The following is a 14,892-nucleotide window of genomic DNA, read 5'->3' on the forward strand; positions in this document are numbered from 1 at the left end:
CTTCATAATGATTTATGCTTCCATTTCACGCAAGATTTCAGTATCAATAACTATGTATTATGCATTATTTTAAAACCAGTATTGGATGTGAAGTATCCATTGGTGTACAGTTTAGTGTAAAACACCTTAAATAAATAGCAGTCTACCTGATTTTGGTAGTGAATGCAGCAAAAGGAATATGGCAGAACATGCAGTCTAATGCCCACAGTCATTGCAGCTGGTGTTATTATATTTTTCAGCTTTTTTTTCCCCACCACAACTAGTGGAGGGTAATAGCTTCATTCTAAGTGGAATATATTTATCCTTCACAAATGTCAAACCGTTGTTGTCACAGCGTCGTTGCTACAACAGCCATGGTGTGTGGCAAGCGATTGCCCCATGGGCATATCACACAAGCACACAAATGCACAGGCACGGAAACAGCCACGCATGCCCACACACATACAAACACACCTGTAAACATATACCGTTCGCCGGTATGTCAGCAACTGTCTCCTCCTCTCATCACATCCATACACACATCTCCTCCTCCCTCCTCTCCCACCCCACCCTCCAATCCACACGCAGAGCCTCCCCCGATGTTGTGGCGTGCCCGTGACAGTAATTGAGGGAAGCTGGCCGGAACAGCGCAAAGATGGGGGGGTGGAAAAAGGGGAGGATGGGAGGAGGAGAGAGAGAGAGAGAGAGAGAGAGAGATGAGAAGAGGAAGGGAGGGGGAAACCATTCATCTGAGACCCATGGATGTGGAATGGCATATTACAGGTCTAATGTGTAATTAGATAGATAGGGAATAAGGTCAGTGTGCTCTGAGATGGGGAAATCGCTGTCGGCACAGTGCCATCTAGTGGTACAAAGTCGAACTAGAGGCCTCATCCTCAGGTGGACAGTTGTGAAATGAATAGGGATCAAATTAGAAGTTAACAATGATTTATGACACGCTCTTCACCCTCTGCAAGTGGAAATTCTCGTGTGATTGTTTGCTCCTCACACTGCGCGCAGTGCCGCTGTCACATGCAGTGCCAGACAACGAGGCGTTTGTCCTTTTTTTTTTTCCTGTCATGTGAATGTTGCACTGTTTACCAGATAATTTAAAGGATTTTCAGACTGAAACCTTGATGACTTTTAATGTAAGAAAAATTAGATTCTGATTAAATTGTTTGGTATGGCAGAAAGTAAGTGGCAAATATATTTTTTGCGTGTGTTTGCAAGTCAGACAAGAAGCCAGTCACACGTGAACACGTGACTCAGACAGGTAGACGGTGTATTTTTATGTCTGCCTGCCTGCGCTCCTGCTTGTGTTTACATGTTTGCTATGATAATGCTGTAGGCCCAAATGAAAGAGCCAGGCCTCCCCCCTCCCTGCCTCCTGACAACAGGTGTTTGGTCCAGACCTCTTGGAGACAGGCAGATCACGTGACAGGAAGCTGCTAAAGCTGCTGGGCCAGTAGTAAACACAGAGAAATTACTATCCTGGGGGCACGGCATTACTCCCGCCCTGCATTTACAAGCCCCACGTAATACATGTTTGTGCAGCTTTAAGCACTCTGTCTGCAAAACTACAGGTATATGTTCATTTCATTTATCATTTCAATAAAGAATATGCTTCGCGAATGTTATGGTGTGTGTCCATGGAAACGATTTTTTATTGTTTACACAGAAACAATATGGTACTGTGTACCGTATAATTATATGGTAAGATTTTTTTTTGTTTTACATGTTACTTTTGTTTCAGCCATCACTGCTGAGTAGGTGTAAAGCAATGTCATATGAGTATTTTATATAATCTCATCTTGACATTCTGTGATATTGCATACTTTGTCTGTTAAACTTTGTTTATATCTTTTACAGGCCATTTTTATTTACACTTTCCAAATCCAGTTCATTTTTTTAGTGAGATAAAACAAGCTCATAGACTGGGGACAGATGTTATGAAAGAGACACTGAATAAAAGGTTACTGTGATTCTGAGAGTGGTTTAGACAATTGAAAAAAAAAAAGTAAAGTCACCGCAGGCTCAGGGAAATTGTGATGGGCATTTTTTTTCCTTTTTTTACTATATTGGTAACTAAGTCATTAGTGTGTGCATGCGTTGCTCTAATCATTGTTTTTAGCATTTCTGTCTGAGCTGTATTTGCTGTGACAGACTTTGTACTGTTATTTGGAAAAGTTATTCTGTTACAACTAAACTAACATAACAAAATAATAGCATGTGTAAAAATACAGACATAAATAACTAAAAAAAATAATAATAATACAGTTATTGCCAAAATTAATGCCGGTCTGCCGATTACTCTGCTGTCTAAACACGGGCAAATCAAACCGCTCAGCATATTCACATGTAACGTACAAACGTGTGTGTGTGTGTGCATGTCCACGTTGGCACACTCCTCTATCGTTCTATTACATGGGCCAGTGACTGCGCCATCTCTCCAGTTTCACCCCTCTGCTCTCTCAGACGTCTCATATTGCCCAGAGGGATGGTGTTGATGTGGGGGGCTGGTGACTACACACATTACCTGTCTGAGAGCAACTCAAACCGCACAGCCACAGCCTCTTTCTATGCTGACTTCAACATCTAACATTTGGTCCCAGTAATCTCACACTGTTCACAGGATACTGCCAATTATTCATTCTGATAGCCAATGACCACATTATTCACTATGACAAAATGAGTAGAGAGGCAGTATCGTAGTAGCTTACAGTCTTGTGTCATGTTCAGTTATAGTAAATACGCTTTAAAGAGGTTTAAGCCTTTTGGGATTAGGTAGCAAACCTTATACATGTGGAACTCCAAGTGCTGTTTATCAGTTTTACTTGTGTCATAAATATATTCGGCTGCAAATAATTTTTTAATGAAAATTCCTTCTTCTTCTATAACACATTATAATGAATCCGTAACTATACCTGTATTTACAATAGAACTGTAAATATATTCGTGCAGGTGGGGAAAAAAACAAGGCCTAACATTTCACTACAAATCAATCCAGTGTCTTCAGTGTAATTTAGAGTCAATTCTGCCCCCTGGTGGTGGTATGACAAAAAAGCCACAAAATCAACTACAGTTGAACTACAGCTAAGGTATGCTGATGGTAAAATAATGATCATAAAGATAATTGTCATTTAAAATGTAATGATTGTTGAAAGGGCACTTTATACTCAGCACGCGCTCTTATCAAAAGGCAAAGGTTTATTACAGATGAGGGCTGTTGCTGTAATGGCATGAAACTTGTGAGTCATAACACCTTTATACATAATCCTGCTTCTCAACATTGACTTATCATGTGATGTTATTCATTTCAGACTGGTAGGTTTCTCTTTCTATTCACCTTACAGGCCAAACAGTTACAAGGAACCTTTGCTTATAGCAATAAGCAGGAAACGCAATACAAATCTGTTTTCAAGTCTGACAGAGTTTGTGACACAATCAGTTATGTTTTTCTTAAATATTGTTTAGGATTATTTAAATGTTCTAAATCATTTTTTGAGTGAATGGGAACAATTTATTTATGGTGTTTGCCTCTTTATAAACACTCTTCCTCTGCGTTTTATTGCATTTTTAGGCTCTAACAGGATCGCACCACACTGTATCTCCACTGAGTAATCGTCTGAAATCCATTCAGTAAACAGCCCCACGCCCCCTCAGCTCACGGCAAACACACAGGAAGTCTGCATACAGTACACGTGTACGTGTGGAACTGGATTTCTCTGAGGCAGATGATTTTATATGGTCAAAATTCACAGAGAGAAAAATGGAAACTTTTACTTCACCAGCTTCCGGATCCAACAGTCTAATAGCAGAGTTCCAATTCTTAGAGCAGGAAAAACAACAGGGCAGAGACAACTGACCTCACCCTCAACACAGAGCAAACACTCCTGCTGGAGCTCACCTTTTTATCAAAGCTGCATATTATCTCTCCATGAGCTGAAAGCATACTGGTTGTTCTCTCTAAAACAAACACACAAAAAAAAGATATAAAAAAAGGAATATTAATACTATCATATAACACCAGTATTACAGAATCCTGAAGCATCATGAAATTTTGTACTTTCAGCTTTCTACTAATTTTTCTTACTAATCTCTCTATCTTATTAATATCACAGATTTCGGTCAGGTTGGTTCCCAGATGAGCACGAAGGCGTTTTGGCCACCCACATGCCTCTGAGAGCAGACATGACTAGCTTTGGCCGGAAATCATCCAGGGGAAGAGCTGAGCTTATGTAACAATGTACAGAAAAAGCTCAAGATAGTTTTACATCTGCAAGACCGTGGAAGTAAATTCTGATTCCAAGTGCTACAATTATTTGGAAGGTATCCTGACTTTTTTGTTTTTAACTTTACAGTGTTGAATATAGGTTTTAAAAACGTATAACTCATAAAGAAAGTGAAGAACGGTGAGCTCGACAATTTACAAAACATGAGAGTAATGTTGATGGGTTGAGCCACCTATAACTTTTTTCTTTACAAACCTATCCGAGGTGCTTCTCTGCTTAATGACCTGAAACCAAACACTAAATGTCTGCTATTGTCCACAACCTGACAGTTTTGCCACAACCAGACACCATGTATGAGTCAGTCATTCTTGTTGTATTGTCACAAATAAGACACTAAAAGAGTAAAGTTTTTCGCCTTTGAAAAAAAAAAAAGGTAAATACTTTCAGACATGTACACAGAATTAAACGTTTTTCCACCAGGTTATAATATTTTATGAAGCTACTGGTTTAGTCTGTGTAAGCATATCTGAAGGTGCTGCCAGTAATCACTGTCATAAATAGGAGAAGTGATGTCACCTCCTTGTTAATCATTATCCCACCATGGAAGTACTCAAATGCTGCCTTTATTACCCAGGCTGTAGGAGTATGTTTTCATCCTGTCCACATCCTGGAAAAATAAACTGCTGTAAACTGACAATACAATACATTCTAATATCTCCAAAGAGAATAAAGGAACATCTCAGTATTAGCATGTGCCCTAACTCTGACCCCAGGCAGACAATATTAGTCAGTGCACAATAGACTCCTTGTCATTGCAAACTAAGTCAACTATTTAACCACTGTAAGAAGTGTATGTTAGCCTTTTGATAGTTAATTCTTTCGCCTGCGCTTTCTCATTCTTTCCACTTGTCTATTTCAGCATATCTATCTAGGTGGCCCAGTGGCTCGAGACAGTCATATGTATGTGGGCGGTGGCTGCTCCATGTGCATGTGACTGGCAAAACAAAAAAAAAAAAAAAAAAAAACGGCAGCGGAAGCAAAGCCTGAGCGCTCTCGGCTACCACCCTCCCTCCACACTCTGGTCTCCATGTGCAGCCAAGTCCCTGAAAATCTGTGAGCATACATGCCTCTGACACACTCACAAACAGCTTATCAATTTCATGTGTGTATGTGATGAAATCAGATCAAGGATGGCACACACACATACACAGACACACTACGTTGAGCAGTTATGATCCACAGTGTCCTGCTCTCTAGACCAAATCACTGGGATTTGCTGTGCTTTCCATGTTTGACAAACACCACACATACCGTATGGGTATAAAGACTATGGATTAATATGTGTATAAAACTGCAAATACATTTTTTTATATTTAAGAAGGCAAGACTACAAGTCATTTCAAAAGACACCACTAAAAGCTAGGTTTCAGCTTTCATGAACATGATAATAACAGGTTTATTTCTGCTAGAAGTGAAAACACATTGCTAGCCAACCATCAGAAACATTAAGAAGTAATGTATCACGCCATCGTCTTACACCAAATTAGTAGGAACATGTTAAATTTGAGACATTTACAGAAACACAAAACCACTTCAGTTACCAGGACAGTGTGATGCAGCATTTATCAAGACACCACATAACCTTTCCATCCTGCTTGACATTTTGTGCCTAATGAGCACAACAGATGCAGGAAAGTTTATGTTAACATATAACAGATAAAAGATAACAGGATAAAAATATTAAGCATGTGACGAATGTCCTATTTAGATTTGAACAGCCTAAATTAAAATGTAATGCATCACAAACATAAAGTAGCACACTGCAGGCAGATAACCAAATTTATATTTAGGGGTATTTTTCACAGAATGAGGGCAGTCTGGTTAGAGAATAATTTGCCAGGGGGGCTTTCAATCTAATGCATGCTCTGGTATTACTTTTAAATATAAAACAAGCTTTTGCTTGTAAATACTTGTCCATTACATAAAACTGTATTTTAGTATGAAACCTCTGGTCCAGTGCAGTAACCAGTGCAAATGCCACACTTTTGTCAAACAAACTAACGGTTGGAAACTCAACCTTTTTTTGAGTTTCAGTTCCAAAAAGCAAACCAAGGTCAAACTGGCCTCCAAAAAGCAATACAAAGCATTCACTGATCTACATGTATGCGCCTACTTCCTCTTTGATAAATTATTTTCATCGGCCTACACTGCAAGATAACTAAGAATTGCAACACAGCATTGTAAACATAATTTAGCAAATGGTCAATAAATTATTTAATTTATGCTAAGCATAGTGTGATTAGCTCAACTGAACTGCAAATGTGTAAGATGAGCAAAGAAGAAAGAATTCAAGAAAAGATGCATATTGTGACCGAATGAATGGATCAGTTATGTGGGTATTTAAAAGTAATCGCAAGTTTAAAACAAAACCCTCCCTCTGTCTGACTGTTATCCCCCAGCTCATGGAAAGTGTTCTGACAAGAGGACTTCAAAGCAAAAATGCCAACATAACAAAGACTTTATCAGCAATAAAGTATACTGAATTGTGTGTGTATAACCTGAGTCACAGTTTCTGATGTGTCTTTGATGTAATGTGAGGTCTGCAAATAGTGGAAGAAGGGCTAGGATCAGTAGGTCTTCTCAGGATACATGAGTCAAACTGAACCATAACACGGAACTTCACTGAAATGTTGTGCAATTAAGCCTCGGTGTGAAGATCACAGATAGGCCACAAGCCTGAAAACAGTTCACATTATAATCATTCGAGTGTCAGAGTGGGATACCACACAAATAATACCAGGCAGGCACAATTAAAATTAGAACAATGTGAAAGGACAGTATGTAAGTAGGGCAGGGCCTCTGGTCCCCACAGCATGGTGAAATACCACATCTTCTGCAGAATTGCAACAGAAGTGTGTTTCTACATGACTTATAGAAAACTAGCTCAATAGTGGCTTCATATGCCACTGGGTGGAGGCAAAACCAAGGTGAAGAATTACAGTTATTAGCTTACTTCTCATCATTTTGCTAAATTTGTTTATATAAGGCTGCTCTGAAATATAACATTTCAGCTTATACTATATTATTTGACTTTAACTACTCAATGTGCTTCATAAAAATGGCATTTGCTGTATCCACAAGCCTTCTCTTTGATGTGGGAATGACAGAGAAAGAGTAAACAGAAGAAGAAAAAAACCCCTGCATCTTACAGAGAACTGAATGTGTCCATCACTGCAAATTGTGTGTTTTAAACTAGATTTAGTGGAAATGCATTTAATTAGAATGATTATATCTATGTAAATCTGTGAAGTGCTAAGTAGTAGATTCGTTTTGCAATCAAAAGGCAAACAATAAAACCATTTAAAACAAGTAATAAAAAGGGGGATTTCAAATGAACAGTCAGCAGGAGGTGATTTCATTCACTGGGAATCAGAGCGTAGGTATTCCCCTTCTCGGCTGTCGAGGACAGTGGTTTGGACGGCACAAATATGTTAGTATGCAAAGCACGACTTGGTACAGAGTAAAGTGTGAATGATAAGAAAGAAATAAACAAAAAGTGAGCCACCAAATCAGGGCAAAAGTTTCATTCATTCATTCTCACCAGCCATAAGCTGTAACATCAAAATACCGATTGCTATACTGAGGTCTATAACTCCATGGAGGTTCTGTGAGAAGCACCATATAACTCTGACAGATTACAATGATGTCCACATTACTATTGACCACTTTCCTCCAAACTAAGCTGCTAAATTTAGCAATGAAGAGGAGGACTTTCTTCCTAAAGCATTTTTCTGACCAAAAGGACGTTCCAAATGCACTGATGTCATGAAGTCAAGCCCTACAAAGAAAAACCGCCGAGTAAGACATGTTTGATGATGGCCTTGGTTGTTATTAAAAGCAAGCTTTAATTGTCCCTCACAAAGTCGCTTTTTTACTGTGTAAAATTGTGACCTGTTTACTCTTCCATACTTTAAACAGAACATAAAAGGCATAAGCCATAACGCTTGTAATCACTCACAGTGCCCTTTTTTTCATATGAAACACACACACACACGCATGCGCGCACACACACTCACGCGCGCAGCACACACACATGCATGCGCACACAGGGGACTTCCAGACCAACACACCTCCACCCACACTCAGCCTCCATTGCTACAGGCTGTGAGCCCCGAGACAAACACATTCCACACAGGTCTTTTACACACATTTACACATATAAACTGAAAATTAAGACACACTAACACCACCACACTCCATTACTGCTGAGTCATTTGGGCCATTGTATTAGCTACTACCAGGTAACACAACTACGTAAGAAAAATTGAGCTCTATCAAGTCAGCTCGCTGCTGATGAGCTGGGAAGTCATGTGATAATAATCATTTGCATCATTTCATTGCTCTCACACACAAGCAGAGCCATTTTATGCTACCTTGTAGTCCAACTTTAGTACATTGCACAGTACAAATAGTATACTTTTTACCCCACGTTCATTTGACAGTTATAAATACTTTGCAGATTAAATTTTTACATAGATTAGCTTATAAAAAATAACTTTACTAGTATTTAGTATGAACTACCCAGCAAACAGTACACAACATTTGTAAAGTTGTTAATCTTGATGCATAATGAGAACTAAATTCTTCTTTTTTTTTTCAGATCCAATATTACTATAAATTTGAAAGCGGACCTTTTATTTGTAATAGGGTATTTCTAGCAAAAGGGGTTTTGTTGTTGTTGCTGAGTCAGTGCTCTACAGTGGTTGTCAAAGCCTGAAATTTACTCTGGATTGTTCCTGTTTTTATCACTCAGATTTACATTTTATTTGTTAGATTAACAGGAGTAATTAAAGTTTTGGACAATGGCTAATTCCCTGCTCAAGTGACTACTTAAAAATATAACTTTACATTTTCAGTTTTAATATGTGTGACTGTGTCACCCTGAAAGCTGCTCAATACCATTCACACAAAGACTGAAATCAGGAACTGCTCTGCTGCCCACAACCATGCTGAGCAATCATCAGAATCAAACCCGTCGGAATTATACGTCTTAAGTCATAAGACTTGTTGTGTGGATCATACTTTGACACAGACTGGCCTCTTCCGAATCCTAAGAGCTGAAGATTTAGTCAGCTTGTTGTACATACAGGCTCGGCATATGCAAGCCAGAGTAGGTTTGAATAAACTGGGGTACTAACATATCTGTCTCAAATGAGTCCTGAACATCTTTTAACCCAGTTTAATTAAAAAGTACAATGTTGCCATGAATCACATTCAAGTCATTAAATTTCCAGCCTAACAGTCTAAGCCCTGTGTCATCCCTTCTTCAGTCTAATGGTAAACATGATGTATCTTATTTTGATTCAGAGGCATAGCTAGAAACCATTGTTCCATCTATGACAAACAATCAGTCCATCTATCCTCACCTAACAGGACACACATTTCATTTACTGATCAATTATAGGCCACATTCCTGACAGAGTTTTTGCATACTGTGTTTCTGTGGGTGTCATCTTGACATCTGCAGTGGTTAAGCAGGTTAAATGGAGAAGCATAACATTACAGTTTCACTATGACTCCTTAGCACACATTTGCCATTTTTTTTCTCCTATATTTCTTAGACATTAACACATATAGCAGCCATTGTTTTACACACAATAGCTGCTGTCTCTTCAGCCGTTGAGACAGACAGGCACTCCAGTCATTTGGTGAAAGGCATCTGCTGACATGATGAATCTGGTCCACTATTCTGTTACCACAAATCAGCTGTCAAAAACTGCACCCCAATTAAAAATCTATTTTAGTTTGCTCAGCAAACACTGACCCAACTTTTATTCTTGTTTGTTCTACTTTGTCACAGATGACCTAAAACAGCTTCTATATCATATTTTTCTGAATTTTATTTTGTATATTTCAGGAAGTTTAGAGAGGACACTGAGTCTGGATTACTTTCTGTGTATCAACTGGGTGTTACTAATTTAAATTAAACTTTGTGAATATGCAACTCTGAAGCACAATCAGTTTGATAAGGCCCTTATGATTGGACCTGCTATACTACCTAAACTAATTTCAATGTCATTTTTTTTTCTACCCCTGGGGGGCTGTTTGGTGCCATATAAGCCATCATGACTGTATTTCTCAAACTGGCCTTTGTGTGTCATATTTTATCAGCAGTAACTGAATTTTTTTTTTTTTTTTTTTTTTTTATGCAGTGAGTGCTGTTACCATCTGAACACCATGTAATGGGAAAATGACACATCAATCCAGATGTGGCAGAATTTTAGGGATACTCCTCATTTTTGGGTCCTCACCTGTTTTGCCCCCACTATACCATTTATGCTGTTGTATTAAACTGTCCTTTTTCAATGAAAGTAAATAATTAAACAGCCTATGGCTCTCCTTACAGTTAGCTGTCACACTTTATCGCCTTTACAAACAAGTCATTTACAGTTGAGAGAAAAAAAAATCACCCAAAGGTTTACTTGGTAGCTGTTCTGTAACATGATCTTCATCAGTTGATGGAGTATGCTCAGCTGCCATAGAACTGCAGATGCTAAAATGCACTTTAAGGACATCTTCTTAATGATGGATCCAAGTTCAGTGAAACACACGAAAATCTGAACATATGTTCCATGACAACAGAGCAAACATTACATGTTGATGAAGATAACTATATGATTGACAGCTCAAAAACTGCTATTAACTGTGACATTGTTCAGTCAGCTGTTGTTTACAGGGTCAAGACTGAATTTTGAGACTCCAAACTGGTCACAGTATCCACAACATACATGTGCAGCCGGCAGTGGTGGGGCAGTAAAAGTAGAAATACAACAGTGTGTAAATACTCTGTTGTAACTTGCATTCAAATGTTTACTTTAAAAAAAAATCCAAAAGTATAAGCATCAAAATATAATTAAAGTCCCTAAAGTAAGTGCACGTGTGCAGAATCAGCGAGCCATGAGTACTGTATAAGAGTACAGCATTTTAATTGATGCATCAGTGTTTACACCACTTTAATGTTGCAGTTAGTAAAAGTGGAGCTAATTGTAAGTACTTTATACGCTGTTGGGTAATTTACTTATTTCTCCCCTCGCATCAGTGAAGTCTTATCTTAACCTATAATGACATGTCATAATTTATTCGTTGATTATACTTTTGTATTACTAATCTGAATCTGCAGAGCACTAAAGTTATCAAAAAAAATGTAGTGGAACAATAACAATAAATCCCACTCAAATGTAGTGAAAATTTAAAGTAGCAGAAAATGGAAATACTCAATTATGGGACAAGTACCTCAAAATTGTAAGTTGTGGGCTTTATAGGCTCCTTGTAGTTGCTTTAATCCAGTGGCAGCTACGTTTTTAAATTAAGATATTAAACACCAAAAAAACCGCTTTTTGCCACACTTGCTTTCTGCCCTCTCGCTCCTCTGCAGATATGCGTGCTCGAGCATCCAGGACCAACAAATCGACCAACAAAGAAAAACGGTACTTTTTCTGTCTGAAGTGCGGTTGCAGGGGCGCATGCGCACGATCGCGCCACTGCAGCAACAGACAGAATGACGTCACCCATTCAAAATACAGGCTAGTCCAGACACACACCGACCGACCTCAGGACGGGCAATGAACGATTCGCTTATACGACCGAGGCGACCGGTGGCCCGCACCATCTGACCCGCCCGGGGGGACGGTTGTAGACCAACCGTCACACATCCACACCAAGCCGCGACTATTCAAGCACGCGCTCTGCGGCGTGTTTTTTTTTATTTATTTATTTTTTTTTCCTTATAGCTGTTCCTTTTACGGCCAATAAGCATCAAGGCACCGAGCTACCTGTCAAGGAGGTTATCGCTGCAGATTTTCTGGGTGGACGACAATGACTTTGGAGGATGATCTGACCACAGCCGCAGCGAAGGGAAACACGGAAGAAGTGGAGACTCTTCTGGGGAAAGGAGCTCAAGTTAACGGGCTGAACTGTTTCGAGCGAACCGCACTACAGGTCAGTGTCAGCAGATGCGCTTCGTCGGCCGACGAGCGGTTTTTTCGCACTTCAGCTTGTTTTGTGAACAGAGTTAACACCATTAGCCTCTTCAGATGACAAGCATTGTCCATAGGGAAGGAACTTTCAACCAAGTTACTTGAGCTATATACATATATATATATATCCTTTTTATATATTTATTTTTTACGGAAAATAAAATGCATCGCATCTCAAAATGTCGCGCGGTCCCCCGAGTCTCTGTGGACGGCAGTGATCAAATTTCGACATATTTTCTTTTCCGATTAGCCTAAAAAAAAAAAAAAAACTATCCAGCTTTCATTTCGAGTTTATGTGTTAGAATTTCTCATCGAGCTAAATAAAACAAAACTACGCAGTTTTAGTGGAGCCTTTAGGTTTCTGTGCACACATTGAATGCTGTTACTAATTTTCGCACTGTTTTGTTTTTAATCAGGCCAGAAACGATACGTTTAAATATTGTAACGAATCCTAGAATATAATATTATGTTAGTATAATCGTCACGTTAAAACTAGATATTATTCTTATCACAATAAATACTTCCAGTTCCTCATAACTGACGCACAAAAAATAACTAACCCATGTGAAACTTTTTCCATTCTTTCTCTCTTAAAATAGGCTATTGAAGCACCAAGCAAGCAACATTAGCATCATAACAGCTTCTGCTTACAACCAGTATTGCACGTAGCGTATAATCCTAAACCATAGTATGGTTGTTTCCACATTTTGAGCTAAGTTTTAAAAAAAAAGCTGACACATCTCAAAATGCAGACGAAGGGCCTTTTGCATCTTTTAGTCATCAGGCTTGTACTAAAGTGAGGGAAAACAACTCTTCTTCCCTGTCAAGTCAGTTTAATAAAATATAATTTCTCTTTAAGATTAAAGGAAACGAAACTAAAGTTATGAGCCTTCACTAGCCTGCTGTGCAAGTCATACTGGACCTGTGACTATGTAATGTTGGACTTCATACCGTCGCACTGAATAGCTTTGATGCGTTAAATGAGCAATAGCACTACTTTCCGTGGATCGTCGCTCCCATATTTCCTCTCAAAAATATTAGTTCGGATGAAGTAAATTGTAATTTACGTGGGACAATATCTTAACCTCGTTCTGCGCTTTATTAACTCGCTTGTATCCAGAGCGTCAGTTCACTAAGTTCACTGAATGGCGAGATCCTTTATTGCGATTAATACCACATGCATTTCAAAATCCGCAAATAGCTATTAATAAATATGTGGGATAAGAGTTATTATCGGGTCAGTGGGTTTTATTAAATTGCGGGTCAAAGCCTCCATGCTCCGAACCTTTATTCCGTGATAAGTGTAAAGTTTTCATTCCAATATTTAAAAAAAAAAAGTTTTATAAGATAATGAAATCTCTAACTCACGGTTACTTTTTTTTCGTATAAAGGTGATGATGATGGGGAGCACACCGGTGGCTGAGGTGTTATTGAAGCACGGAGCGGATCCCAACTTGCCGGACAAAAACACCGGGGCCACACCTCTGCATGACGCGGCCATGACGGGCTTTCTGGACACTGTGCGGCTGCTGGTGGCGTGCGGGGCTAACCCACAAGCCACGGACAATACTAACTGTCGGCCTATTGATTTGGCCAGAAAAAATGGCCATGGAGAGGTGGTTGATTTCCTGGAGTCTCTGTAAAAAAATAATAATAATACTGTGATATTTTTTATTTTCTGCTGCTTGCTTTGAATGGGGACGGAGGGCTTCGAGAAACGGGCCTGAAGCGGCCTGCAGCCTAAATTACTTAATGACTGCTCTGCTGTAAAATGTAATTGTATTTATTTGCCTGTTTTTAGCTCAGTAGGCATCATTATTTTATTTTTAACGAAATCAGGGCTAAAGGTAGGCAGGGGGTCGCTTTTATGACAAATAACAACAAGTACAACATTGATTTAAATGCTCTTCAGGCTGTTCAGCATCGTTGTTGCGGCGACATTAACATATGTTGTTTAAGTTGTAACTTCCGTTGTATCATGGAAATATTCCGGTAAACCTATAAGAAACCCAGCTTAGTCCCTAGTGTACAGTTTTACTATGGTATTTTTACATTATTGTATTTTTAAAATGTTATCATGGTTCGATTTCGTCATAAACCTAATGAGATTACCGATTTTTGAATAGCTTTCCATCTCGTGTATTTAACCAAATAACACAAAAGCCATTGAAAATGTTTTGCACGATTGAATATTAGGCTCTGCCTGATGCGATATTCTGTAAGCGTCATTTCTGCGCTGCAGGGACATGGACCACATATTCCTGTTTGTACAAATGATATCAAAATGTCGAATAGTATGCACTTTAATAAAGTTTAACTTCATAAGATTTATTTTAAGTGTTTTAAGGTAAGCAGGTTATAAGCAAAAGTAATCTAGTCGTGTTCCATTTAATGTCTGAAGGACTTTAAAAAAAAAAAGAAAAGAAGAATCAAGCTATGATTATTTGAATTTAGTTATTTGAATATTTAATTCAGTTGGGAGTTTGCAAAACTAACGATGTCAAACGAGCACCGTTTCTCCCCAAGGCGCAAACCTTAACGTTAGTTACATGACTTTCCCTTGTGGTTTTTTTTTTCTTTCTTTCTTTCTTTTTATTAAATTATACTTACAGAGACAGATCAGATAGAGACATAGCCAGGTAAAT

General features: G+C 38.7%; 1 protein-coding gene across 1 annotated transcript; it reads left to right on the forward strand.

Moving 5' to 3' along the window:
• The first annotated feature begins 11,799 nt into the window (after positions 1-11,799).
• cdkn2a/b (cyclin-dependent kinase inhibitor 2A/B (p15, inhibits CDK4)) lies at positions 11,800-14,798 on the forward strand. Its single transcript, XM_041035578.1, has 2 exons — positions 11,800-12,209; positions 13,639-14,798. Exons 1-2 carry the CDS (start codon positions 12,087-12,089, stop codon positions 13,888-13,890), a joined length of 375 nt encoding a protein of 124 aa, XP_040891512.1. The 5' UTR covers positions 11,800-12,086; the 3' UTR covers positions 13,891-14,798.
• Positions 14,799-14,892: the final 94 nt, after the last annotated feature.

Source organism: Toxotes jaculatrix, chromosome 4 (assembly GCF_017976425.1).
Source record: "Toxotes jaculatrix isolate fToxJac2 chromosome 4, fToxJac2.pri, whole genome shotgun sequence".
In the NCBI taxonomy this organism is placed as follows: domain Eukaryota; kingdom Metazoa; phylum Chordata; class Actinopteri; family Toxotidae; genus Toxotes; species Toxotes jaculatrix.

Excerpts from the sequence above, each read along its gene's own strand:
- cdkn2a/b (XM_041035578.1), top strand. The coding sequence starts at position 12,087 with ATGACTTTGGAGGATGATCTGACCACAGCCGCAGCGAAGGGAAACACG. Across the intron at positions 12,210-13,638 it reads TCGAGCGAACCGCACTACAG|GTGATGATGATGGGGAGCAC; the intron begins GTCAGTGTCAGC and ends TTTCGTATAAAG.